Here is a 27800-nt window from a genome sequence, read left to right on the forward strand (position 1 = left end):
TGGACTTAATATTTTTATATTGCACCTTTCGTATAATCTCTTAAATGTTTCTAATTCTGCCTCAGAACTCACTTATTGGGTGTGCCTTCACTTTATTGACTGTATTTTGATGTGCTGTGTTGTGCATTCACTTGAGGACACATTGCCTCATGAAACTGAGGTTTAACATCATCCCCCATTCATCCACACATAAGCATGTTGTTGAGGTGTCTTTTGAGGTGTGTAATTTTATGGGATTCCTGCACCCAAAATACAATCTATTCCTTTTTGCAGTGGATCATTGATTAATCTATAGCTTTTTATTAGTATCAATGAGATTTTCAAAATTACAGAAATACTGGTTACAGGGCTTTTTGGAGACTCATTTCTCAGCATTCCGCATTGTAAGGCTTTCTAAACTTAGGGGCAGATTTATGATGCCCTTGCGCCTCTTTGCGCCGCAATTGCGTCACTTTATTTGACGCAACGGCGGCGCAAACAATGCGCCCTATTTACAACGTGATGCATCTAGGAGATGCGTCACGTTGTAAAGCCCTGCGCCATAAGGAGGCGTTCCTGCGCAGGGGGGGGGCGTTCCTGCGCAGGAACGCCTCCTGAAAGTGGCTGAGTGAAATCTATGAGATTTCACTCAGTCACTTTCAGGCCAATGCTGCGTCAAAACCCTGCGCCTGCTTGAAGCAGGCGTAGGTCTTGACGCAGCATTGTGAAGATGGGGCACCCCCGAGCCTTGCTGGAGCTGCGTCGGGCTTGCGACACAACTCCAGCAATGCGCCACCTTTCCGGCACAGATGCGTCACGCATCTGTGCCGTTTTTGCACCATGGTGCGCCGCATTATAAATGCGGCGCACCATGGGTGGCGGAGCTGTGGCGCACTATGGCGACATTAACTTGCGCATCCCTGGGGATGCGCCAGTTAACATAAATCTGCCCCTTAATTCTTATGCCATCAACAGGACGTTCCAGAAAAGATAACTGCTCACAATCCTAATGGCAGTCAGTGTAGGAAGAAGCATCTTATCACAATCCAGATGGTAATGCTGCTACGCAGATTTATTAATGGTCTCCACTACAACATGGGGCTGATTAAACTTTGACGTTCTTCCTCGTTCATTAGAATGTCACCTTCAAATGTACCCAAAAAACTTGAATGAAGGGCATAGTTCTTTAATGCCTCATTTGGGCTCCCTTTCTCTCTGAACCACAATATTGTCTCTGTACCTCAACATTGTCGATTACGACCAAGCCAATGTAACATATCTTCTTTTACCCAGCTTACATGTATCTGTTTTTATCTTTTATACCCTTCATTCAAGCAATCATAATGAATAGCTGGCACTTATGACCACGGCTGTTGCTCTCTTTCCAGCATCCACTGTAACTTTGTTCAGTTCATTGACGGGGAATCCACAGTTGTTGCCTGTTTTAGCATTAGGGAGTATGACAAGATGTTCAAGGTAAATAAAGGTAATCTTGACCATGAGAGAAACCTGTGTCGGAAATTTGTGTTAAGCTTACCTGGTTTGTATCTGATAGAGTATGATTAAATGTCTGCACTCTCTACTGTTCTCAGTCTTACACCGTTTATTTACCTAGAAAAAAGAAATTATGATTTGCAAAATAGGAACATTAATAGAAAAGTAGAAGCTTTCCCTGTAGGAAACTGGAGGGAGGTTCACCCCTCTGTCAAAACACACCAAAAATCTGAATTTGTTCTATGATGTGTATAACCAGTGCACACGGTTATATAAACGGTCCACTGGTTCTCCTTGCTCCCTATAAAATGTCAATATAAACATTTACTCGGTCATGCTATACTGAAGTTCCTTTCCCCTACCCCCTCTTAGAGGTCTGTGATAAACGAAAAGCTACCAGAAGACAGGGAAAGCATACATTGTGCTAACTCTGCTGAGTCCGCCACATATTATGCAAATAAGCAGTGATAAATCTGTCGAATTATCTAATTTATGTATGATGAATATGTAAAGCTAAACAAGTTGAATATTAAGAGGTGGAATTTGGTTTAACATGTTTCGGCGTTGTCAAATGGTCATGATCATGTCCTGGAAAACACAAAAGTACTAACATCAATAGCAATGAGGATTTTGATCTCTTCACTTAGTGTGCCATGTTATGTAGGGACACTACCACATCACATATCACACCTGTTAACTAGAAATATATCTGTAGTGTTTAACATATTGGTGGAAAATCTGCTTGTGGACTTGCTTACATTTGAAGCATTTTTTTCAGATGAAGTTATTCTGCTTTCATGCCAAGTGCCACACAGTCAGATATGAAAGTGACTTATTTAGACATTTATGCCACTGTGATCTGCCATCAGGAATTACTCTAGTAAACACTGAAATTATCCCTCTACTGAAAATGTTTGCTGCCACAGCTGGCTTCACTTATTATATGGATCTGAGGTGTGGTGTCCAAATCATTGCACAAATGAACAGTACCAGTATCCCTATTTCCAGTGATGGAGCTACTTGTATTTTGCGCCATGGCATGATCCATAGTGAATTACACGTCAAACACAAGTTAAGGGCACTTCCTCACACTAAATGGGCCATGTGTGTACAGTACGTATGGGGTATATAACTGGACATGGATTTGGGCTTTTGTAATGTATTTTACTATATTTAATGGAGTACACTTCAGAGATGAGCCTGCCAAAATATTGGTCGGTTTTCCTCTCCTATATAATGAGTTTCTTACCACAATTTTTCACAGATTTGCCACTCCTTTTAGGTTATCATAACATTACGCTTGAGAAAGGGTCGAGGTAGTATCAATATTTATAAATTTTAACACATAATACACCACAGCAATATTTCTTGATTTGTTCGCCAAGAGCATGGATTTATTCTACTGAATTCGTTAGATGCTTTTCAATTCATAAATGTTGTTTCATGTATTCACATTAAATGCTTTTCAAATCAAAACATTTGCCTTACTACATGTATACACTTAATATACTCCGAATACCTGTGATATTTACAGTGCTCACAGTGTGATAGAAGGAAGGTTTGATGGAGAATGGGAGTGATTGGATAGGTGAGGGACAGGGTAAAGGTGTTGTGACAAACACAATAACAATTATGTACAATAAAACCTTTAAGGCCTTTGAAAGGTCCTCAGTTCTCCTAGTATCATAACGCATAGGACATAATTAATTTATTTTTGTCTATTCCCATGTGTTTGACGATATGTAGAAGTCTACGTTCGACCCCTATGTGATGAAGGGCTATTATTTCCTCATGATGGGGTCTTCGCCAGGACAGGCGATTGTGTGGAGCACCTGAAAATAATTAATTCGATTTAGTCTACGAATTGTCATGTGGTGGAGTAAAAGGGCAAGGTAGGTAACAAATGGTACCTACTTGAAAGAAAATCTGTCAATGAACCTTCCTTATGTGGCAGCGAACCGCTCCTTGGGATCTGTAAAGAGATGTGCAATCTCTTTAATATAGAGAAGACATTGCATTTTATGTGCTCGATAGACTAGGTTAGGAGGGAGGGAGACTCACTGTATTGGGCGTGGGTAAGTGAATTTCCCACGGCGTGATGTCCACCGGGCAGAGTCATAAATCACTGCCATGATGTCCACGCTATGCTGTGTCAAAAACAGATTGTTTTAATGTGTACCACCCACGATTCGATGTGCAGCCGTACAGAATCATCCATCCTATAAGTTTCCCTGTGACACACAACTAGGCACCCCCTTCCATGAGACCGTCTGAGCCATGCTCACGTTCCATTGTCACACCATTCAATGTCCCCCGGAGCAACCACAGTGAACGATTGACCACAATATATACATTGTAGTGGGCCTCCCAACGCTAATCACAGAATACATAATTGTTATTGTGCTTGTCACAACACCTTTACCCTGTCCCTCACCTATCCAATCACTCCCATTCTCCCCATCAAACCTTCCTTCTATCACACTGTGAGCACTGTAAATATCACACGTATTCGGAGTATATTAAGTATATACATGAAGTAAGGCAAATGTTTTGATTTGAAAATCATTTAATGTATGTACACACAAATGAAATATATCCGAGTGAATACATGAAACAACATTTATGTTTTGAATTGAAAAGCATCTAACGAATTCAGTAGAATAAATCCATGCTCTTGGCGAACAAATCAAGAAATATTGCTGTGGTGTATTATGTGTTAACATTTATAAATATTGATACTACCTCGACCCTTTCTCAAACGTAATGCTATGATAACCCAGGTGGGGTAGTTTTATTTGGGTTAATCCCGTTAAAACGTAACACCCCTTTTGGGTTAAGCATGGTCAGATGCCACTGTTTCTATACGTTTAAATTCCAGGCCATCATTTTCGAATCGTAGCTCTTTTTTTGGTGGATTTTCAGTAATTGCCCTCCCCTAAATCCTGCCCAAAATCACTAAGGACGTTTTAAAATATAATGATATTGTCTATTGAGCGAATCATCCTAGATTGAAAAGTAACTCCGTGTAAAACGGTTATAGACTTCTTTTCTGCTTTTACAAACAGTGAGGGCAACTTGTTCATTCCTGCCCGAGGACTAAACATCAACACAGTTCCATCTGGTCTTAGATGAACGCCGGAAGTCGGTCACAGAGTCTGAAATTAATAGATGCAATCACAAGGAGGTTAAATGCGCGCACTATTTTCATTTGTAATCTTGTTCTTTCACACTGGTCTTTTCATGAGAAGCAATTACCACTGTGGTAAGCCAGACTGAGTTCTTGAAATATATTACTATTCTCTGGGTATGGTTCTTGTCCGGCGTAGCCTCGATATTTTGCGTGGGATAACTTGGTGGGAACACAGAGACTCCTTGTTGTAATCTTAATTGCCCGCCGCTTGAAACAACAGGGAAAAGTGAATACATGTCTGTCGCACTACTGTTCTTCATTAATTGAACCCTGTTGTCTTTTTTATTTTTTTTATTTCTACAGGCAAGCTCTGTGGTGACCCGCCATCCTTTCCTCATACGATACTGCATGGGCACTCCGAGTTCGAGATGGGGGACGAGCTGCTGTACGTTTGCGCCCAGGGCTATGTCATGGGCAACAGGCAGGCAGCCTTCACCCTGCTGTGCGACAGCTGCGGGGAGTGGTATGGGCAGGTCCAAGCCTGTGTCAAAGGTACGCATATCTTATCCCTTTTAAATAGTACTTCCACTGCCGAATCCCACTGCGAACTATGTCAACAAAATAAGACTGAGGGGCGGCGTCTTGCTTATTTACACCATGGTAGTTACAAAGGAACCCCCAATCGTTTCCAAATTGATCAGAACTTGGATTACTTTAGCAAGAGCGATGCATTTTCAGCAACTTGCATGTGTAAACTATAGTACACACTTTCTGTTTACAATGGTGAAAGCAAGGGTACTTGCTTAGAGAGTTACAGCTGTATGGTGGCAGTGGTATGTGGTGAGATAACAACTGTACACCAGCCTGGAAGAGAGAGAAAAATGCACATAAAGATAAGCCGCTTTCGGTATGGAGGTATCCAGAGAGAAAGCCACGCACATCATGCAGGGTTCACTGATGGAGATGCAGATGTTTTTGCCATGTATGAAATGTGCTACTATTCTTTTGAAAAATGCAGCAGATACATATCCATGCACAGCCAAAGTTGGAGAGGGATAATTAGACCATAAAACAGACATGAAGCCTTCCGTTGGGCCTGTTTTGCCTCTATTCAATAAACCATCTAAACAATCTTTGACACATATTACTCAACAGTTATTGCATTTATATTCATATTAAAACAGTTATGCAATCTATTTACATAGTTTACTGTGTCTTTTATTTAAATTTGATTATTCATAAAGTAAATGTATTCACCGATGTATTATACCCTATACCCTCGCATCATTCATTCATATACTCATTCACACCCTATCATACTCTGTATAAAAGTGAAGGTTGCTGGACATCACATGCAGCCTGACCCAAGATCTAGTGTTCTATAACTATTTATATATACCAGAAATAGTAGTGACTCACCGGTGAGCCCGGACAAGAGCAGTCTGAAAACATCAGCTGCTCCAGATATGTATAACATTGTGATCAAATAAGGCCTGAAAGGTGGAATGGCTGAAAAAAAAACTTTTACAACCGCTCACTGTGCAGTAACACTCCTTTCTCAGTCTTGTTTCCTGATCATTACACCAATGTATCAGAAGTGTACTGATTTACTCCATCTCCAAATTCATTTTAAGTAAGAAAACCACTCCTGTCATCATCTCTGTTGCAATTATATTGGACTTTCTCTCATGAATGTACAATTATGTGGAAATTACTTGGGCACAAATTGCATGCCCACGATCTACTCACATTTTCTTGTTAGAATTTTGGGCTACCTACATCACAGTGAAATTTGAACAGCCACCAACTACTCTGTATCGGTGTGGGTACCTCTTAGGCTTCTTCCAACAGGTAAAATGCACTTATACTCTCATAGATAATTTATGATCCTTCAATGTCAATCAGGACACTTTTCAGAGCCCCTGTCCAAGTTATTGGAAACATGTTTGATATTACAATGCTTGGGCGAAGAATTTGCGAAATAGACTTAAACCCTCAATTTTCAAATCATAGATGGATTTATGCGGAATCCCATCTGAATTGTGGTCATGAATGATTTATCTCTGTTGGTTATGGTCTGATTTCTATTATTTGAAAACCATTGTGTGTTCACACTACAACCCTAAAATTAGGTTTTGTGATAAGTGTGTAGAAAGCTTGAATCAAAGTTGAAAGATCGAAATTAAAAGTTTGAAAAGTCAGAAGTTTGAAAGAGAAATTGAGAAATCTACTGGTCAACATCAATGTAGTGCAATCCGTTTGAAAGGTAAAAGTCCTTTTTTCGGTTTTACAAAATGTGGTTGTTGCTAAGAGTACTAGCCCATGCTGTGTGCTGCCTAATACCAACCCTAATTCCATGACTTCCCTCCCACTTGATGCAAAGTTCCCTAACCCATGTACATAACATACCCTTCACATAACCCGTAACTTTACCTAACTCTAAAGAAAAGCCTAGCCCTAATTCCTAGCCCTATTTCGAAGCCTAGCACTAACTTTAACAACTTTATCATCAAAGTTGCACTTACTATAAATCTAACATTTTGCCTAACTCTAACCCTAACCCTTAACTTTACTATAACCCTTTAGCATTTTTCATATCTTAAACTAAACCCTTTCAATAACTTAAACTAAACATTCTGTAAGGTAAATATATTCGATCTTATTCGTACTCTATTGAGACATTCATTTGTGTACACTTTTTCTTTTCAAATGAAGTGTTTTTCAATACCTTAATTTAAACGTTTGCTCCTTCTAACTGTTGGAAATGGCCCTTTCTGCAGGGCCACCTTACAAACCTTTTCCCTTCCTCTTCCCACGTTTTGCAGAATTTTTGTTTGTTGGCTTTAGGAATCTGTGCACTTTACCTGTGCTAAAGTGCTTGTGCTCTATCCCCTAAACATGGTAATTTTGGCTCATTCCCAATGGGCATTTTTGATTTACTTATAAGTCCCTGGTAAAGTGCATTACATGTGCCCAGGGCCCTTAAACTAAATGCTTTTAGTGGGCCTGCAGCACTTATTGTGACACCCACTTAAGTAGCCCTGGAACTATGGGTCAGGCAGAGCCTGTGTACAGTTTGATTGCCATTTCGACCTGGCAAGATAAACCATTCACCAGGACCAAACCGTCCATTTTTATACATTCTGTTCCCCCTCCCCTCCCTCCTCTCCCCCCTTCCTCCCTCAGCCCACTGACCTTATGAGATAGGGATCTTTAGCGCTGGGATACCTCCGGGTGACTACGCGCTCTATAAAAATGTATAATAATAATAATACATATACATCAACCATAAGGTAGGCCGGGACAGCCCAGAGGGCAGAGTATAATATATTTAAAATGTGGGACACATACATGTAAGTTTTATATGTGCTGGTAGTGAAAAACTCTTGAATTCACTTTTCACTACTGTAAGACCTATATCTCCAATAGGATAAAATTGGGATTACCTTATTACATTTTACAAGTGTAATTTCCAAATGAGAAGAAATGACTGATTCAAATTTGATGTCTCTGGAATCCTAATTTAAAATCCTAACTTATGGTGAAGACGGATTTTAAATTACAATTCTGAAAATGCCACTTTTAGAAAGTGATAAATAACAATACAGTTGCCAATGCTGACTCTTACTCATGAGTGATACCTTAATCCGGAATGAAACTGAATTGATGTGATCACCATTTATTTTAAAACGTTTTTATAGACAAATCTTCATCACAAATTCCCACAATTTACATTATTTTCAGCAAATACTCAAATTATTAATCATACACAGCACATACATAACACAATTGACATATGACTGACACACCAATGTATCATGATGTACCCCAGCATTACACATACAATGACATAACAGATCAATATATTAAAAAGCATAAATCGGCAACAAAAAGGTCCACGTCTTATTTGTTCTGAGTCCCGAGGAGAATACCAAAAAATTTAGAAGGGTTCGAAATGCTTCAGCATTATTTCAACAAACAAGTGTATTTGAAACAAGAGATATTGAGGCTCAGTGTAGCAACTGATCAAAGGATTGTAATAGAATACTAGTCTGAGCCTACATTGTAACACTGGTTATTCTTTTGCCCAATTTGAGGAGCGCTAAATTCATGGTGCAATATTTAGGCTCCTGTTAGGCTTATTAAATTTAGGACATGGGCACATAAGTTGTTGATTTATATTTGTTAATATATTCATCTGTTATGTCATTTCATGTGTAACGTTGGGGTACATCCAGATACATTGATGTGTCAGTCACATGTCAATTGTGTGATGTATGTGCTGTGTTGAATAATAATTTGATTAGTTGCTGAAAATAATGTAAAATTGTGGCAATTTATGAAGAAGATTTGTCTATAAAAAAAGCTTTAAAATAAATGCTAATCACATCAATTCAGTTGTGTGACCACAAATTAAGGTATCATTGGTGAGTTAGAGTCAGTATTGGCAACTGTATTGTTTATTTACATATATTAGTGGCCCAGCCACACTGACTAAGGGGCCAACCCTTGAAGTTTTTGTTTAACTTTCAGAAAGTTGGCATTTTCTTACTTTAAGCAATTTGGTGCCTGCTGTCTGTCTCTGATACATGACTAGGGAGGGTGACAACTGGGCTTTGTGTATTCCCCCTCGACAGCCACACACAATAGGAGCTTAGGTGTACATTGATGGGCCCTACTGGCAGTATGGGAGGGAGGAACTGGACCCAGTCTCCCTTATACCTGATTATGATGTGTCCTCTCCCCACACAAAGGGCTGCATACCCTCTTGTAGTGAGTCTGGAGCTAGGGCAGGAAGGGAGAACCTTGGTACATTTCAAATGCCTTTCCCTTAAGTCTCCCCCAGGTTCAAAGACCCAACTGGGTATAACTACCGGACCTCTGACACCACCACTTCAGTACACTTGTGGAACTGTGAAGACTTTGCCATGAAGAAGGACTGCTGTGCTGCTTAAGGACTGCCACTCTGCTGGAATGCTCTTTTGCTGGACTCCTGCCTGGTCTGCTGTTCCCCTGCCTGGGTAAGAAAGACTGGACCTGCATCACTTGTACCCAGAGTGACTCCAAGGGCTAGCTGGCTGGCCTCCTGATCTGAAGTCTCAGGGACATAAAATACTTCCAAACTATCTTCTTCTACACTTTTACTCTGCCATCTGTGAGTGTGCACCGCCAAGTGATGCAGACCCAGTCCTAGACTCTTGGAAGTGGGCCAAAGGTGCTTGTTTCAACAAAACCAATGCATCCTCCTTCGAACCGGCACATCACCACCGTTCCGTGGATCAGAACCCAGGCATCACCCCTGTTGCATGGATCAGAATAGTCACATCGCTCCTGGTGCTTGGATCACAACCAGTGCATTGCACCTGTTGTGTGGATTAGAACCTGTGCATCATCTCTGCTGGGTGGATTGTACCTGACATATGGTCTTAGGAACCACCACAGCACAAGGTCGCTGTATCTCTGTCGACAGCATCGTTGATGATGAATCTCCGCATCACAGCTTTTCGCTCATCAGAGCTGACGCATCACCGCTGCTGTGCAGATCAGGACTGATGCACCACTACCACTGTGTGGATCGACACCGACACATTGCATCAGCTGTAACACGCATCTTCGATAGCGACACAGCCAGGATCAAGGTACTTTTGCTCAGCTGGCCTCACTGGGTCCCTGTATCTGACCTACATTCCAACGCTGTTGGCATGAACTTGCGACTTTGTCCCTGTCAGAATGACCAGATATCCCAAGTAAGTGCTTATTTTTTACCTGGTGTGAAATCTTGTTCAACTATAGACAATTTCTGGTGAGTTGCTGGTCTGCCCAAGCCCAAGCAAGGGATAATTGCTCACCGGATCAGTAGCAGGCACAGGGATGGCCAGAGTTCTGTCTTCGACACCAATGTGGTGTGCCCCAGTGCACTGAGCCAGGCCTCCTACTAGGCCATTGATGTGAGAGCCAGGGAGCACACTTACACCAGTGGTCTCAGTCTGGGTGTGGCCGCAAGCGGTCCATGCCTCCTTTATTTAACTCCTCTGCCGCTTCAAGCTTTGAAGTGCATAGTGCGTGTCCATGTGCAGGTTGAGCATAGAGGCTGTGTGGCACTCTGGACCTACTATGAAAACATGAACACATTTTCCAAATGTAGCCAAAACAAAATCCCATAACAGGCAGCACCAAACATTCTTCTGCTTTCTCTGTATCCCTGTCTGTCCTGTCCTCTGTTTTCACAAGACCCCCTTCTTCTATCTCATCATTTCTTTCCTGTTCCCTGCAAACCCCTCTTTCTTCACATTTCCTGTTCACTAAAGAAGGCCTCACTCTATGTCTCCATCTCTCTCTTTACACCCTCCGTATAGCTCAATTATTCTCTCCAAGGCCCTTTTGGTCTCAAGACTCTATTATCTTTTACTACACCTGCTTCTAGGTATTCACACTGGATACCTTCAAATCCCCTCATACTCTCTGCCCCCCACTGCACTCCCTTCCTCTGTCTCTGTCAAGTGTCTCCTCAGTATCCCCACATCACTCTCAGTACTGTCTGCCATTATGCATGCCATTGCTCTCCCACTATCAACATATTCTCCATCCCTGTGCTCTTTATCACCTCCTTTCTCTATTTTGTTCTCTCTTACACGAATAACTACTTGACCCTCCGTCTATATTCTCCCTGTCTCTATGCTCTCCCCTTTTCTCTCAATCACCCTCTCCTCTCTACTTTCTCTGGTCATTTCCCTGTGTTTCACAGGTTCCCATGCTGCCACTTTCAAGAGCTGGGTAGCCAAGTCCTTCCAGCCCCTGGGTGTGATTAGGAAAGTAGGGATCTATTTGGCGCATACCAGGTTTCTTTCTGATTTCTTCCATGATGTGATCTTGGCCCTACAACAAATGGGAGAAAGACGTCCTCTGCCACGTCTGCTTGGAAAGAACCCTTATATATCTTGGTGCCACCGCACCGTTATGTAATAATTATATGTGTTAGGCCTGTCATATTTGGTGTGTTTTTCCCCTGTGTTTTTGCTTCTGACCTCCTGTTTTTGACTGTGCTGCATTTTGTTGTTGCTGGTTTTAGAACTCTGGGTACTTTACCTCTGCTGTTCAGCGCTAAAGTGCAAGTGTTCCCCGTGTAAAATGTTATTGTAATTGGTTATCCATGATTGGCATATTTGATTTATTGGCAAGCCCCTGGTAAAATGCTCTGGGTGTGCCCAGGGCCTGTAACTTAAATGCTACTAGTGGGCCTGCAGCACTTATTGTGCCACCCACATAAGTATCCCTGCAATCATGTCTCAGACCTGCCACACCAGTGTCTGTGAGTCCAGTTTTAAACTGCCATGCGTATGAATGCATGTGTGTAAATGAAGGTGTAATATACACATGATGTGTGATCTGTTGAATAACAGGTGCAACTGTTAAATGGCCATGACTGACAATACATTATGAACTAAAATAGAGCTAAATCGATTTGCAGATGTTTGTCTGTCATTTGCATTGAGGTAACAGGCACACTATCCCAGCAAAAAGTGCAGTGACAGGCACACCATTGAGAATTTATTTAGGTATGGTGTCATGCACACTTGAAAATGTTTTATTAATCAAATCAGTGGGAAACATTTTTATTTTTTTAAAGTTGTTTCCTGTTTTTTTACCCTTATGGATATAGTTTGCTGATTCTTCAGTGTTGTTTTCCTGTAATTCTCTGGTTGCCACTGTATAGAATTTGACAAGCAAAAAATATTTTAGTGATGGGCTAGAGATCTTAAAGAGAGTCCATAAGTATTTAGCACATTCTGTGTCTTTGTATATAGTGTGTAACAATGTGGAGTGTCACAGACCCACCATGCTTTCTGTCACATGCTAGGGAGACCTCTGTTAAATGGGCATAATTCAAACTCGTATTTTTGATCTATGCTCATGCCTGCACAGTGACCATGGCCATGGAATAAAAATTGTAACTTCTAACACATTGTTAGGGTCAGTGGTGGCTGGTGACATTTGAAATTGGTGAGGAATAAACATTGGGCATGATTTTTATATAGCAAGCGATGTGAACAAGTTCTATGGACAAACTTGGAGCCCAGGGGAAGTCTCTTTCCTGAGAAAAAAATGAAGAAAAAAAATTGGCAAATGGTGCATTTTAAAGCAAATGGATGTAGCGATAAAGCAAGGCTTATTAAGCAGTGGGAATGTATAGTCTTGAAATATTAAATACATTAAAAACTGCCCCAAATCTTCTTGCATTAATTTGTTCAACAGTTACTGTAATGTGTAAATTGTTCTGCATGACAACTTTAGCCCTTTAAAATGTATGCTTGCCCAGTGTCTTGCACTGCATGCAGCAGTAACTTTAGAAAAATATGATCCAACCAGAGTTCGAGAAGCACCCACAGATGCTAGCTGTAAACAGTCATATAGAAATATATGCAGACAGGTCTTTAAGCGAGATGAAAAAAATGGGTGCTCTCTATAAAGGGACATGCTAAATACATTTCTGTGATTCCCATAGTGTGATTTCAAACCGGTATTTTGGTTTCTCTCTGAGATGTAATTTTATCCAGATAAATGGCACAGTAAGTGACATACACCGAAAGCCTGTCAGTATGATTGGTTTTGTTACTGGGTGTTAGATGTTCAAGAAAAATGAGTAACAACTATGATTTCTTATAAATAACTAACATTGGAAATGTTTAAATTCTGAAATAGTGAGTCTCTGAATTAAATATCATTGAGGCCTGTGGAAGGAGTTAAGGCCTTCAATTCTGTGTGCTTTATGTAGACAGGTATCCTCTTTTTCTCTGCATATCTTGTCCATCTGCACATCTTCAACAACCTCTCTTTCCTCTTCAGCATCCTCTTTTCACTCTTCCCTGAATGCCCTTCCTCACATCTCTGTCACTTCACCGCCCCCAACATGCACTGCACTTCCTCAAATGTAAGCACTTTAACTTCTCTTACTTTTGCCTTGCAAATATTTTGACATCAGTGTACCCCTTCACACACATATCCACCAAATTGTAGTTGCAAATGGAATACACAAACATTGTTCTGTGTGCTCTGCAGAGAGGCAAACTCACTGACAGGCACTTTGCTTGGCTTTAGCCTTAGCGCCTGGGCGCTCAATCAAAGCCCATCATAAACACCTGGCATTGCTCAAGCTTCAAAGTATGCACATAAAAAATACAGATAAACAACAACATAATAAAATAGCTTACTCATGGGGAATGCAAGATTGAGTAAAGCATGTCAAGTAAGAGAGGAACTAAATCGTTGAAATGCATTCCCCCCCCGACGTTTTTAACATTCATTGTTTGCAAGTCAATCCATGTTTTTAGCATCAGTGTTAACTTAGGGGCATGTACACAGGGTCGGTTTTAATGCTATACATCAGAGAACTGGCCACTGTAAGCACAAATTACACAGTAAGCACATATCTCGCAATTTGGGCCTTAGTCGGATATTTGGATCCACTTCACAAGGGAACAAGAGCAAACCCTGCTCCTTATTTGGATCCATTTCCCAAGGGAGAAAATGTCGCAGCTCCACTTCTAAAGGAGCGCGTAATGTGCAGTGAGGGCCTGGGGTGTTACAGTGGGGGAAGTTAGAGTGATGAGGGGTCTCGGCACAATGTATAAAACATAACATCCCTCGAGTTTTCAGAGAAGAGTGGCTGAAGAAACTTCAGTCAAAAATAAGTAGCTTTATATGGGCATCTAAAGGGATACGAATTTCCTGGAATAAACTTCATAGGAACAAAAACAAGGGAGGGCTGTGTTTGCCGGATTTAGTTTTCTATGCATGGGATTTCCTCATGAAGGCAGTGAAATGCTTTTGAACGAGCTGGATGGTTCAAAGATTGGGAAAATGTTGAAGGTGATGCTGTTAGATCTGAAGGGAGGGGACCAAGGTTTTATATATAAATTTGGAGATCCCAGATATTTTAAAAAGGTACGCCTCAAGCTTTTGCAAGGGCTAGTTTCCACGAGGTACAAAATCGGGAAGGCATTAAAAATCAACTACTACAGTGCATTGGCACCTATATGGGATACCCCTGGTTCCCCATAATGGACTAAAGACTGCTTTCTTGGGATGACTTGTGGAGCATCAAGGGTAATAATTTGTCCAAATTCAAGTATCTGCAAATGAAAAGTTGGCACCAAGCAGTCGGAACAACTGTTGGTATATCCAATGATTTGGAGTCCGCCTTAAGGAGGAAAGTCGGGAGGAAAAAGGAGGTGCCAAACTTATATTGCCTCCTGATCGATCTGGTGGAGGTCAATTTTGAACTTCCTTTGGAGCTGTGGGGAAAGAGCTTGCCTGGGATCCATCTAGAAGAATTATGGCAAGTATCATGTAACACTTTGTATTCCACAGTCCAAGCTGCAAACCTAAGGAGAAAGCACATATTTTGTCTCCACATTGTATACTCTTCTCCTTTAAAGCTCTCCAGATATGGGAAGGGAGCCACTCCGAAATGCTCAAAATGCTTTCCAGAAAAAACAGACGTAGTGCACATGTTTATGAACTGCCAAATGTTACAACATTTCTGGGCCGTTGTAAGTAAAGACTTCTCTGCTACACTAGAGGTAGGCCCACAGGTAAGAATAAGGCTTGTATTTGTTGGGGTCATGGTAAATCAAGAATCTATGCCCTTAGAGAAATATAAACTTTTGTTTTATGTGATTTTATTTTCATGAAGGGGAATTTGTAAAAACTGGATCGAAAATGTACCCCGGATATTTTAGATTGGATCAATTCTGTATAATATACAATGAAGATAGATAGGGCATCCCTGAATAAGAGAAGCAAGAAGAAAGACTTCTGGCTACCCTGCATAAATTGGTTGGAAAATGGGGTGAACACAGTCCAATGATTATGCCTCTACACCAAGATACTTCACTATTCCAGTTGTTCTATGGGTAACTCAGAGAGAGGGTCAGAATAGATCAACCATGAAAGGGAAATGTTCTGTGTAAAGTGCATCTATTTGAATAGAGAGGTCTCTGGTTGGCGCCAATCAAGAGGGAGGCCTCAGAGGAACCCAAAATAACTCTGTTTATATCCAATGGCAAATGAGGACAAATAAAAAATGGAACACAGCATCACTTACCATTACCGAGAACAAGGCACTGGATCAGAAGTGCTTGTATGTTATGTTATGTTATGTTATTGGGTGTTTTATAGAGTGCTCAGCTACTCAGGCAGAGTGTCCCGGTGCTATACAGATCAACAGAGAAGTGTCCAGGAAAGCGCATGCAAACTATTGTCCAAACAGCCATGTCTTAAGCCCTTTCCTAAAAGACTTATATTCTAAAACAACAAGGGACCCCAAGTCAAGTGGGCACAGGACCTCGGGGAGCAATTATTATAAAAACAACAATGGTCCCATGCAAGATAGAATAAAGCTTACCAATGAATACAGACACAATGGACTCTGTATTAAAGTGACTTGTCCAGCCGGACAGAGGTCAGAGTGTATTTAATTAAAGCGACAAAATAAAGAGAGAATATCCTTCGACAGTCTCACGTTGTGGGGCACAAGCCTGTACCTCATTTAAACACAAAACACAACTTTCCTAAAAGACAGCAAGTTATCTAGTTTTCTAAGAGCAAAGGGCAGTTTGTTCCAGAGTTGAGGGGCCAGCTGCCTACATGAGCGACCTCCAATGCATGCTCGTTTGGTTGCAGGCACGATGGCCAGTGCTTGCGAGGCGGAACGGAGAGATCTAGAAGGAAAGTAGAACCGTACTCATTTCCTTAAGTAAACGGCACCAATGCTGTGTAAGTACTTAAAGGCCATGATCAGAGTCTTGAAATGAATCAGTTTCCACACCGGCAACCAGTGGAGCGAGTTCAGAAGAGCCGATGTATGGGCCCTACGGCTAAGGCCAAAAATGGCCCTTGCCGCCGCATTCTGTACTGATTGGAGGCGCGTGAGAAGATATTCCGGCAGGCCCAGATATAGTACGTTGGCATAATCCAACCTGGAGCCAATCAATGCCTGTACCGTAATCCTCCTATGGCTGAGGGAAAGAAAAGAAAGAAATTTCCTAAGAGTTCGTAACAAGCCAAAACAGTGGCCAACTACATTGAGAATCTGGGGTTTGAGGGTTAGGCCATTATCGATTTTAACACCCAGATTCTTTGCCAGAGGTGCAGCCGAAGATGGGTGGTACATATTGGAGGGCCACCATGATTTCCAATGGCCGTCTGGAGGGCAGCCAAAAAACAAGATCTCGGACTTGTCCGAATTGCATCTCAGCTGATTTACCTGAAACCACGGCCTCAAGGCAGCTCCTGATGGTATCACCTGCGAAGTCCATGTTCTTATCGCAGGTGAAAAGAAGCTGGGTGTCATCAGCGTAGGACACAATCCGTGCACCGTGAGATTCTACCAGATCGGCCAAGGGAGACAAATAAATATTAAAAAGAGTGGGGCTCAATACTAACCCCTGTGGCACTCTCACGTTTAGCGGTGGAACAGTGGCGGTGAAAGGGGGGGCCCATATCGATTGATGGCGATCTGACAGGAAAGACTCGAACCAATTGAATACCGTCCCTCTCAGTCCAATCTCCTGGAGTCTTGCAAGAAGACGCCCGTGAGGGACGGTATCAAAGGCCGCCGACAAATCGAGTAGGACCAACATCGCCTTTCCTCCATTATCCAGGACTTCCTTTATTGACTCTGTGACTTCTGTGTATCCACTATCACGTATGATGAAAGGGTGGGAACTACTTCTTTGAATGATGGACGTCTGAAATCACGCAGGGATGAAATCTCCTACGCCCAAAACCGTGACGCTTATTGCGACACTGGCCTACAGTGTGCATACAACCAAAGACCCCAATGGCAATGAAGTGCTTTAAACAGAAAGCACTGCATCGTGCGTCATATTAAGAAAGTTGATTTACTGCCTGTCTTCTGTCTCCTGCTTCAGAGCGAGGCGGGCCAGGCAGCCTGAAACAGACAACCCAGACTTAAATACATCAATTTATTTACAGATACAATTGTTTCTCTAAATGAATCGATCTATTTTTTTTAATGTAAATTTGTGGGGATTTTCAGAGGGGCGCAGCCCCACAGGCCTAATGGACAACCGCCTCTGGTTAGGGTACAAAAGGGCAGAAGGTGTTAGAAATCGTGTCAGACGTGGGAACTTATAAGGCAACAGGGCTGAATGAGTTAGAGATATGTTTTAATTTAATTTGCAGATGCTGGCAACAAGACAGCTTTCTGCCCTTCTGGGAAGATTTGTGAATGACTCCCTGGAGTACTGTTAGAGTTGGCACCTTTGGCGTAGTTTCCCCTGACTTTTTGCCTCTAGCGCCTGTATTTTTGATGCTATGCTGGATTTGAATGTTGCTGGCTTACATGATTTGGACACTTTGCCACTGCTAATCAATGTCAAAGTGCAAGTGCTCCCTGTATGAATTACTATTGTGATTGGTTATCCATGACTGACATAATTGATTTAATGGTAAGCCCCTAGTAAAGTGCACTGAGTGTGCCAGGGCCTGTACATCAAATGCTACTAGTGGGCTTGCAGCACTGATTGTGCCACCCATATGAGTAGCCCTGTAAAGGTATCTTAGACCTGCCCCTGCAGTGTCTGCGCACAGTTTTGAACTGCCATATCAACCTGGCAAGTGCACCCACTTGCCAGGCCCTAACCTTTCCTTTTCTTACAGGTAAGACACCTCTCAGGTAAGCCCAAGGTACCCCAATGGGCAAGGTGCAGTGAAGATGAAAGGTAGGACATGCACTGGTGTGTGTGACATGTCCTGATACTGAAATACTGCCAATTTCGTTTTTCGCTATTGAAAGACTATCTCTCCCGTAGGATAGCATAGGAGATACTTTGTAACATCTTATAAATATAACTTCCCATTGGGACAAGATCCAGGAATAAAGTTTTGGCTCTCTGAACTCAGAATTTAATAACACATCTGCAGTTATCGGCCTTCCCGATGCCAGGGCTCGCACCGACTCTGTCAACGCCAGTGCCTTCATCCAGTTATCGCAGTGCCGATAACCTCCAAAGTTGACTCCACAAACTTGCCGACTTTGCATTGCCTCACCAGAACCGACGCCTCACTGCTGACACAACCGACTTCCCATGTCCCAGATTTGAAATGTCACCTCCTCGCGGACCGAAGCCTCTCTTCCCCGTGGCAGCCTGGGAGCCAGCCTCGACCTTAGCACCGACACCTCACCTCCATGACGCCGTGCATTGTCATAGACTTTGTTTTCCAAGGTACTGTTTGTTTGGGAGTCCACCTTGAGGTCAGCGCCCTACTATGAATTTATTACTGTCACAACATCGTAATAGACCCAGGTGGAGCTATTTGTTTTCTACAAGCTTTATTTTGGAAACAACCGTTTTTAAGTGCTATTTTTCTGCATGTATGTTGGATTTTTGACTTTTTGGTCTTGTTGAGTTTAGATAAAGATACTTATTATTCTAAACTTCTGTAGTGTCCATTTGTGGTGTTTTCACTGTGTTATTGTGTATTTCAAGTACACATGCTTTACACATTGCCTTTAGGATAAGCATGTCTGCCCGTGCCAAGCTCCCAAAGTGTGAGCAGGGGTTATCTACAGAGTGTATCCCCCTTACCCTGACTAGAAGCAAGGGTACCTACTTGGACAAAAGTACCTAACTCGGCCAACTAGAGACCCCCAGTTCTAACAAGTACAAACAATAGTGGGCTGATGCTGAAGAGGTGCCACCTCTCCCTGGCAGGAAATCATGTGGGGTGGGAACACAAAAGGCGAGCATCAAAGGGGAAGCCTCCTTTGTAGGGCAAATGGTGAACATACATGGGAGGAGCACTCTTTTGTTGAGGTAGGCAGGTTGGTGTTGGGACAGAGAGAATGGACCAGTTGCCTAACCATTTTTCCTGTGTGCCTGTGGCCCTCCAATTGCTACACCTCTAGGTTGGGCTACCAAGTACTGCCATCATGGTGACTGGGCAGAATAGTGCACTTCTGGATAGCTAGATGTCACATATAGCAGGGCCACAAAATCTGAAGAAGTCCATTCTGGTCAGTCAGTAGCTACAATCGCCTGATCTCCACTGACTGGCAAACTGTAGCCCGTACAACCAAATCCTGATGCTCAAAAGCTGCAACTGAGTCTGCTGGACCGTGGAGAGCAGTGGGAGTGCAGTTTGGGTGCTCATTTCAGACATTGGCGTTCACCAAAGAGAACCGCTGGTTTTGCTGTGACCAGAGACCAGTAGTTCAGTGGTTACTGGAAATTTTCTGGACCAAAGAAAACTTCGAGGGACATTGATCTCTGTTGCCAAAGTCACCCCACCTGAGCTGTGGACCAAGGAATATCCCCAGAATGACCCCTTTGTAAACCTCGCAGCATCCTCAGCATCTTCAGCATTCTGTATCCCTTGCATCAGGACCACTTCATTGAAGCCTAACGTGTTTTGCCCATAGAGCCTTGAACTGGACCTGAGACTGCTTTGGGTCAAAGGTAACCATTGTACTGCACCTCATTAGCTCCCCCAACCTTCTCTCTGCCATAGTTGGTCACCCAATGCAGGCTGGAGCATTCAAACACAACTCTTTAAAAGTTTTACAAGGTTTCCAAACTTTTTAGTGCAAAGCTGGGATTTACATTTTAATAAAAAGTCATAAAAATATAATCTATTTTTAGGTTGAGCTTCGACAGTGCATCATCCCCTTTTGTATCGCTTTGTTCGCCCTAAGTTGGCAGGGTATGCTCAGACGTGAGTCCCTTGCTCACTTGGCCACTGGATTTAAGATAGCCTAGCTGATGAGGATTATGAATCCGAAACCGGTCCAAGGATGCTTGTTTCCGGTCCAGGGAAGACATGGCTTGGCAGTTCGGACTGGACTGTTCCCATGAGGCACAGGGTCAGACTGATTTGCATATGGCCATGTCTGAACTGGGGTGGCTGAGTGAGCTAAAGAATGGTGATGGATTAAACCCAGATCAGTTGACTGGGGGTGAGTGTTTGATTTGCTCAAACGCTCCGTCCATCATCCCCTTTTGTATCGCTTTGTTCCCCCACAATGCAGCACACACACATAGCAACCACAGGACATCACCAATGACGGCAATGTGGGACAAAGTGCAACATGTACACGGCAGGACAGAGGACACAACAGGTTCCGCTTCTGCTTAGTAACTGGCCACTCACATCTGGCATTGACTGAAACTGTGTGATGACAATACACGGGTACTACCAACTCACATCCGTCATGTACTCAGAAACCCCACTGTCTGCCATAAAATAGCCAGCTCCACCAAAACAGTCACAATGTGCATAGTCATGCAGTCTGCATGTAAACATCTGAAAAGCAGCAACATACATGGGAACCTTTGTTAACATACATCTCCCCTTAACATTGCAGGGGGACAAACAACACTTACTGCAGAGCAGACCACAAATCCATCAGTGATGATGAAGAGGACAACCTGCACATCTGTTCAGACACCCTCAAACGGCTAATGGACAGCCTCCACACCCCACCTCCAGGAACAGGCTAGCCCAGCTGCCTCAAGGTGATCCCACCACCTGCACAGACCACACAGCAGGAAACACACACCACCACGGCTGTCTCCCAGGACCCCCACATACAACACATAGAATTCCAAAGCCATGTGTTGGGTTGCCAGGTGGAGTTGGCTGATCAGCTGTGGGTGGGTTTCGAGCTTGTGGCAGCCAAATTCGATGCTATATGTGGCTCCCATCAGGGACCACTTACAGTCCCTAACCGACACACACTGTCCGCACCATGCTCCACGACAAGCCTTGCCTGACATTGCTAGGGCCATCTCTCGGATACAAGAACTGTCTAGTCAGACAGGCACCGGCGATGACAGCACAGAGTTGACACAGTTGTGCAGGACAATTGAGACCATGGAGCAGATGCAGGCTGGAAGTATGACTGCCACGGCTGAACACCAGCTGGGATCTTCCATGCCTTGCAGTTCATCATCCTGCCATTACTGCCACTGAGCCGGTCCCAGATTACTGCAGCGGGAACTGCTACACACACATCTCCCACCCCATATCTGTCAGTGGCACACCTTGATGCAGCCCTATCACCATCGCACCCTGATGTGTCAGTGGCACCCAGTGATGCAGCCTTTACCCCGCCACACACACCGGACACATCGGACACTGAGGAAGTATCTGAGGACTAAGATGTGGATGATAATTACTATGTGAGGAAGGAGGTAGTAGCATCCATCACCGCTATATGACCTGTCCCTGCCTGGTTCTGCCCTTTGCATGAAGCCCTGGGACAACACCATCCACTGAACCCCAGAACATACACCTGGACCCCGACATGGACTGGCATATCTTCACTGGTTGACAATAACACAGCAATCCTGCAGCGGACTTGTTGGACTTGGCCCTTTTTCCCAAATGTATTCGCTTTTCACCCCCCTATTTGAGGATATCTCCCCCGTGCTAGAGAAATGTATGGGCCATGTGTGGTGTGAGATGCCATAGTACATGCTGCGCAATGGCGTGCGCAGACTGATTTTCCCTATTTAGACATGTCATGTTGATGAATGGGAAATACAAGTGTTAAATGTGATGCAATGGTGTACGCACCTGTAATTTCCCCCCTTGTAAAAATGCACCTTGGTAAAATGCTACTTTTAAAATGGATGCCATGGCAGTGTGTTGTGCCACCTGACTGAGGTGGGTTACCAGTCTAGTTGTTGTTTTCCAGCAACCCCAGCTTTTGGAGGAAAGCCTGTCACCCAGGGTGCTCTACTCTTCCCCCTAGACCAGTTAGAACCAGTTTCCCCAGACGCTTCTAGAAGCTTCTGGCACTGTCTGGTAGGTGAGGTGAGGGGTGTATAAATAGGGGGGCTGTGCCACCATGTGCTCATTCAGAGCGTGGACTTGAACGTGCGGGGACCTGCTGCCAGGAGGTACCGCAACATGGTCCTGTGTGCAGGCTCCTGTGCCAAACTGTAACCCCTTTGCTGTCCACAGGGCTAGTGAGAGCCCCACTGCCGGAGTCGAGGCTGATGTATCAGGAGGAGTGCCACGTTACAGAGGAGGATGGTTCCTAGGACCTACAGCCCTGTCCTGATGAGTGCCCACTGACTGCTGCCCTTGCCCAATAGTGCCTGCTGCTCTGCTACCTAGTGCCTGGAAAAGGAGAGCGCTGTATCTGTGCTGCCCAGGAGAAGAAAGGAACGCTGAACTGGACTGGACTGTGCATCCCTGCCTGCTATCTAGCGCTGGGTGAGGGAGGCGCTCCATATTCATGACCCAAAAGAGGTGAGGAGTTGACCCCGGCAGCGCTGTGCTACAATAGCCCTATGTTTTAAGTGACTGGGCTCTGCTTGTGAGTGCTGCGAGCCCTGCTGCCTAGCGCCTGTCCAGCCCCATTCTTCATGACCCAAAGGAGGTGAGCCTGGGAGAGCTGAGTGAAGATAGAGCGGGAGCCCACTCCGCGTCTTGCCCCTACCGCGCCTGGTGCTCTTTGCTAATTGGAAACCCAGCGGCGCCTTGAAAACGGCGATCGGGAGCCTACCCTGCGTGTGCCTGGAAATGCGGGTGCCCACCCAGCTTCATGGTTAGAACGTAACGGGGGCCTACCCAATACGTGTCTCTTCGCAAGTGCCTACCCCACAAATGTTTTCAATTGAAGGTGGGAGCCTACCCAGCACTTCAAAACTGCCCCGAAATCACCTCCGCAACCCGGGTTGCAGGGAGGAGCAGGGCCTCAGCGCTGCCCGCGGTGACCCGGAAGAAGTCGGGACCTCACCCGAGCTGGCCAAAAGTAGGCGGGGGCTCTCTGTAAGCGGTGGAGAGCCAGAGAAGAAGCAGGATCTTCCCTGAAGCCCCGGGTCCCAGGAGGGGGCCCGTGTGAAGTGCGGCGAGGTGGTGACAGAGGCGGGGCTCCCGTGGTACAGAGGGAAGCCCCACGCCTGCCGCCAGGGACACAGAGCCGGCAGGAGTGGTCCTGGGAGGGCAGGGGACAGTCGAGGCACATGCCGGTGCCTGTCCCCTGCTATGAGTCTGCCCGCGAAGAGTCCTGGTGAGTGGGGCTCTGGGAAAGCATCTCGGGTGCTCGGAGGGTCCCAGGAGGGCCCGCGCTGGTCTCCCCACACAGGTGCCTGCTGTAGCTGCGACTTGCGCATTTTTTGTGTAGTTTGAGTCCCACTGGGGACTCCATCTTGGCTAGTGTTTCCTTGATTGGCTCTACTCAGCTGCCCCGCTGGACAGGGGGCAGCTGAAATGGTTCTGGCCAGACTGCAACTGGGGGCACATTTTGAGTAGAGGGGGAGGCCCCACATACATAAAAGCTGTTACCTGAAGGTGGTTGTGCCTACTTTGAATCTAGGTGTGCCTAGGAAGTGACACTGGTAGTGACTGGACACCTGCAATCGCACTGCCACCTGGATGGCCTACCAGAAGGGGCCTTGTTACAGATTTTGCCTACCGAAGTGAGCCTGATTACCTATATGGAATATATGTCCAAGAGAGCCAAGTTGCCCTTACTGACTGCATACCTGCCAAAACGTGGTTCCTTGGGATGCATACTTGAATGAGTGTATTACGAGCACTGCATAGGACACGTTACCTGCATTGGCCTGAGATTACCGGTTACCCTTTAACCTGCATACTGTAAGAATCTAACGTTACCTGCTGTTTTGCCCAGGTAGTTCCATGCGTGATCTATGTAGGCCTACCGCTATCCGGATCGCTGCGGGAAGTACTTGCACTAATGATAATGTTTTATCCCTAAGGCCTACATTGTTGGAGATCTGCATGACAGGGACTTCAGCCTATTACTGCAAAAGCGATTGTGCCCTACGCTAAAAGGAGTAGGCCTGGTGTTGTGTTATGTGGGTGATGCCCACAAGGTTATCTGTTGCATATGAATATGCCTCAGGTGCAGGCCTAATGCAGGATGTGATTTATGCCCCATGTACTTAGGTTGCTCCGGATATGAAGCATAATATGTTATATTCCTAGGGTGGGCATACCCTGATTTATGCTGTTGATTATATGCCTCATGCGAATGTACATGCCTGACCCGAAGGTGATGATGCTGTATTTGTCTGCCTAATGGGGCCTAATGTGATGTTCACCTGATTTATGCTTATGTTTATGCCTCTTGCTTACGCTTTTAGGCCTATGGGGCCAATGTTAATGTATTTACAGGCCTCCTTCTAATGCGATGACGTTTCGGTTCATTCCTAGTGCTTGGTTCCTACTATGTTTATGCCCACAGGTGGAGGCCTAATGTTTTCCTCTTAAAGCTTTCCTGCCTCAGGGGTTATTCATGTTGTTTATGCATATTGAAAGGCCTAATAGGATACTTTAAATTACACATGCTCTCAGAGGTTACTGCATTTACGCTTATGGTGATGTCATGATGTTTTCATTGCAGATGTTCCGGTCTAAAGCCCTATGTTAATGATAAGGTTTCTTTTCTCCTAAGACTAAGACTGATGGACTCATCCTTATTCTTTGTCCATTGCAATGGTTCTGGCAGCGGCCCGATTGGCCCTGCCATGTATATAATCCCCCTGTAAATATTGCCTTGGCGCCAGTTGGCGCAGTGTAGAGATTACTGCGATTATTATCTTGTGTTTTACACAATTCAAACGTTATTCTTACACAACCTTGTGTAGCGTCTCTTTTTGGAGTGTGCCTTGTGTGTCGCCTGTGTGTACTGCGTGGATGCTTTGCACATGTCCTCTGGAGTGTGGCCCGCCTGCTCTGCACCACGCCACCCATTTCTAACAGTACTGCACTCTCCCTCTCTCAAATAACTTACCAATCCCCAGAGGACTCTGGTTGACCCACCACTGGGTCAACCAAGCCCATGTAATGTGGGCTTGGCATGGCCATGTATAGCTCCAGCTCCTGAATGCACCTGAATGTGCACCTGCACCCCCCACCACCACCACCACCCTCCGTGCCTGGACCCCGATCAACACAGAAGAAACCCGACGCACGATGAACTCCATCCACTCCGGATCTCCAACCGACCCCTGCCCTCACCACGTCTTTCACAAGGCCGACGCTGTCATCGCACCCCACCTGCGGGACATCATCAACACCTCTTTCGACACCGCTACCTTCCCGGAGAGCTGGAAGCACGCCGAACTCAGCGCTCTACTGAAAAAACCATCAGCGGACCCCACCGAACTCAAAAACTACCGCCCCATCTCGCTCCTCCCGTTTCCGGCCAAAGTCATCGAGAAGACCGTCAACAAGCAGCTGGCCGCCTTCCTCGAGACGAATGGATCCCTCGACCTCTTGCAGTCTGGCTTCCGGGCCAACCACAGCACCGAGACCGCCCTCATCGCAGCCACCGACGACATCCGAGCCCTGCTTGACAATGGGGAAACTGCGGCCTTCATCCTCCTGGACCTTTCCGAGGCATTCAACACTGTCTGCCACCGCACCCTAGTGCAGCGCCTCAGCAACGTCGGAATCCAAGAGAAGGCACTAGAATGGATCATCTCCTTCCTCGCCGGAAGGACACAGAGAGTCCGCCTCCCTCCATTCAGATCCGAGGCCACCGAAGTCATCTGCGACGTACCACAAGGATCATCACTCAGCCCCACCCTCTTCAACGTCTACATGAGCCCCCTTGCGGCCATCGCACGCCAACACAACCTCAACATCATCTCTTACGCCGACGACACCCAGCTGATCCTCTCCCTCACCAACTACCCCGCCACCGCCAGAGCCAACCTACACGAAGGGATGACAGACGTAGCCGAGTGGATGATGAACAGCCGCCTGAAACTGAACTCAGACAAGACGGAAGTCCTCATCCTGGGCTCTTCACCCTCCGCCTGGGACGACTCCTGGTGGCCCCCCGCCCTGGGCGGTGCACCCAAACCAACAGACCACGCACACAACCTGGGCTTCATTCTGGACTCCTCCCTCTCCATGACCAGACAAGTCAACGCCGTCTCCTCGTCGTGCTTCAACATCCTGCGCATGCTACGTAAGATCTTCTGGTGGATCCCCACCGAGACCAGGAAGACGGTCACCCAGGCCCTCGTGACCAGCCGACTGGACTACGGCAACTCCCTCTACGCCAGAACCACTGCCAAACTCCAGAAGAGACTCCAGCGGATCCAGAACGCCGCAGCAAGACTCATCCTCGACATCCCCGATGCAGCCACATTTCCGGCACCTGAGAGACCTGCACTGGCTCCCGGTCAACAAGAGAATCACCTTCCGTCTCCTCACCCACGCACACAAAGCCCTACACAACCAAGGCCCAAGATACCTCAACAGCCGCCTCAACTTCTACACTCCCTCACGCCAGCTTCGATCGACCAGCCACGCCCTCGCCGCCGTCCCCCGCATCCGAAGAGCCACCACAGGAGGAAGGTCCTTCTCCTACCTGGCCGCCAAGACTTGGAACTCCCTCCCGACCCACCTCCGCCTGACCCAAGACCACCTCGCCTTCAGGAAGCAGCTCAAGACCTGGCTTTTCGAGCAGTAGCGGACCCACCCTCCCCAAGCGCCTTGAGACCCTCCGGGTGAGTAGTGCGCTATATAAATGCATTGATTGATTGATTGATTGATTAAAAACATTCGAAGTCACGCAGATGTGTCATGACTACGTTCACTCAAGTGTGAAAGAATGTATGTATGTATGGACAATGATTGCATCAAGAAGGTACACCCTTGTAAATGACATCAATGCGCATGTTGAACCCCGAGCCTCATGGCCAGTTGAATGTCTGTGAAGGTGAGTACTAGCTGTGGCCTTGTTGCGCATTACTGACAATCTTGCAACCCCCCAACATAGGCACACGTCCATGTATTGAATAGGGCTGTGTGTAGGAATGACCAAATCAGTAGCAGACCAGAAGTGGTGTCCTACCTCACATGTGACACCAGAAGTTCACGTCGCATACCTACTCACACACATCTGTGTGGACACATTCTGTTGTGATTCATAGCATTGATCGACATGGTCTGAGGTTGGACACCATACTCACATTGCTGGAAACATCTAAGTGCACAGTCCTGCCAGCAACTATCCTAAACACAGTGTTTGGCTCACAGAGGTGGAGCAGTCAAAAGGGACCCGCCCCCATTGTACAGGCATCACTCAGTCCCTCCCTGTGTAGGGACGATGCTCATTGTGGCACACGATTCGTATATCTAATCAGCACTCATGACAGTAGTGAAGTTGCAGAGACGTTAT

At 45.2% G+C, this 27800-nt stretch overlaps 1 protein-coding gene across 2 annotated transcripts in view; it reads left to right on the forward strand.

Annotated features, from left to right (window-relative positions):
* Positions 1–27800, forward strand: part of SUSD5 (sushi domain containing 5) — a 528474-nt gene that overhangs the window by 433813 nt on the left and 66861 nt on the right. For both annotated transcript variants that reach the window (XR_015309865.1, XM_086964685.1), the window contains exon 4: positions 4967–5155. Coding sequence is in view for 1 of the 2 variants with exons in the window: in XM_086964685.1 (XP_086820811.1) it covers positions 4967–5155 (189 nt within the window). In the remaining variant the exon portion in view is untranslated. The remainder of the gene's footprint in view (positions 1–4966; positions 5156–27800) is intronic.

Source organism: Lissotriton vulgaris, chromosome 4_1 (genome assembly GCF_964263255.1).
Source record: "Lissotriton vulgaris chromosome 4_1, aLisVul1.2, whole genome shotgun sequence".
Classification (NCBI taxonomy): domain Eukaryota; kingdom Metazoa; phylum Chordata; class Amphibia; order Caudata; family Salamandridae; genus Lissotriton; species Lissotriton vulgaris.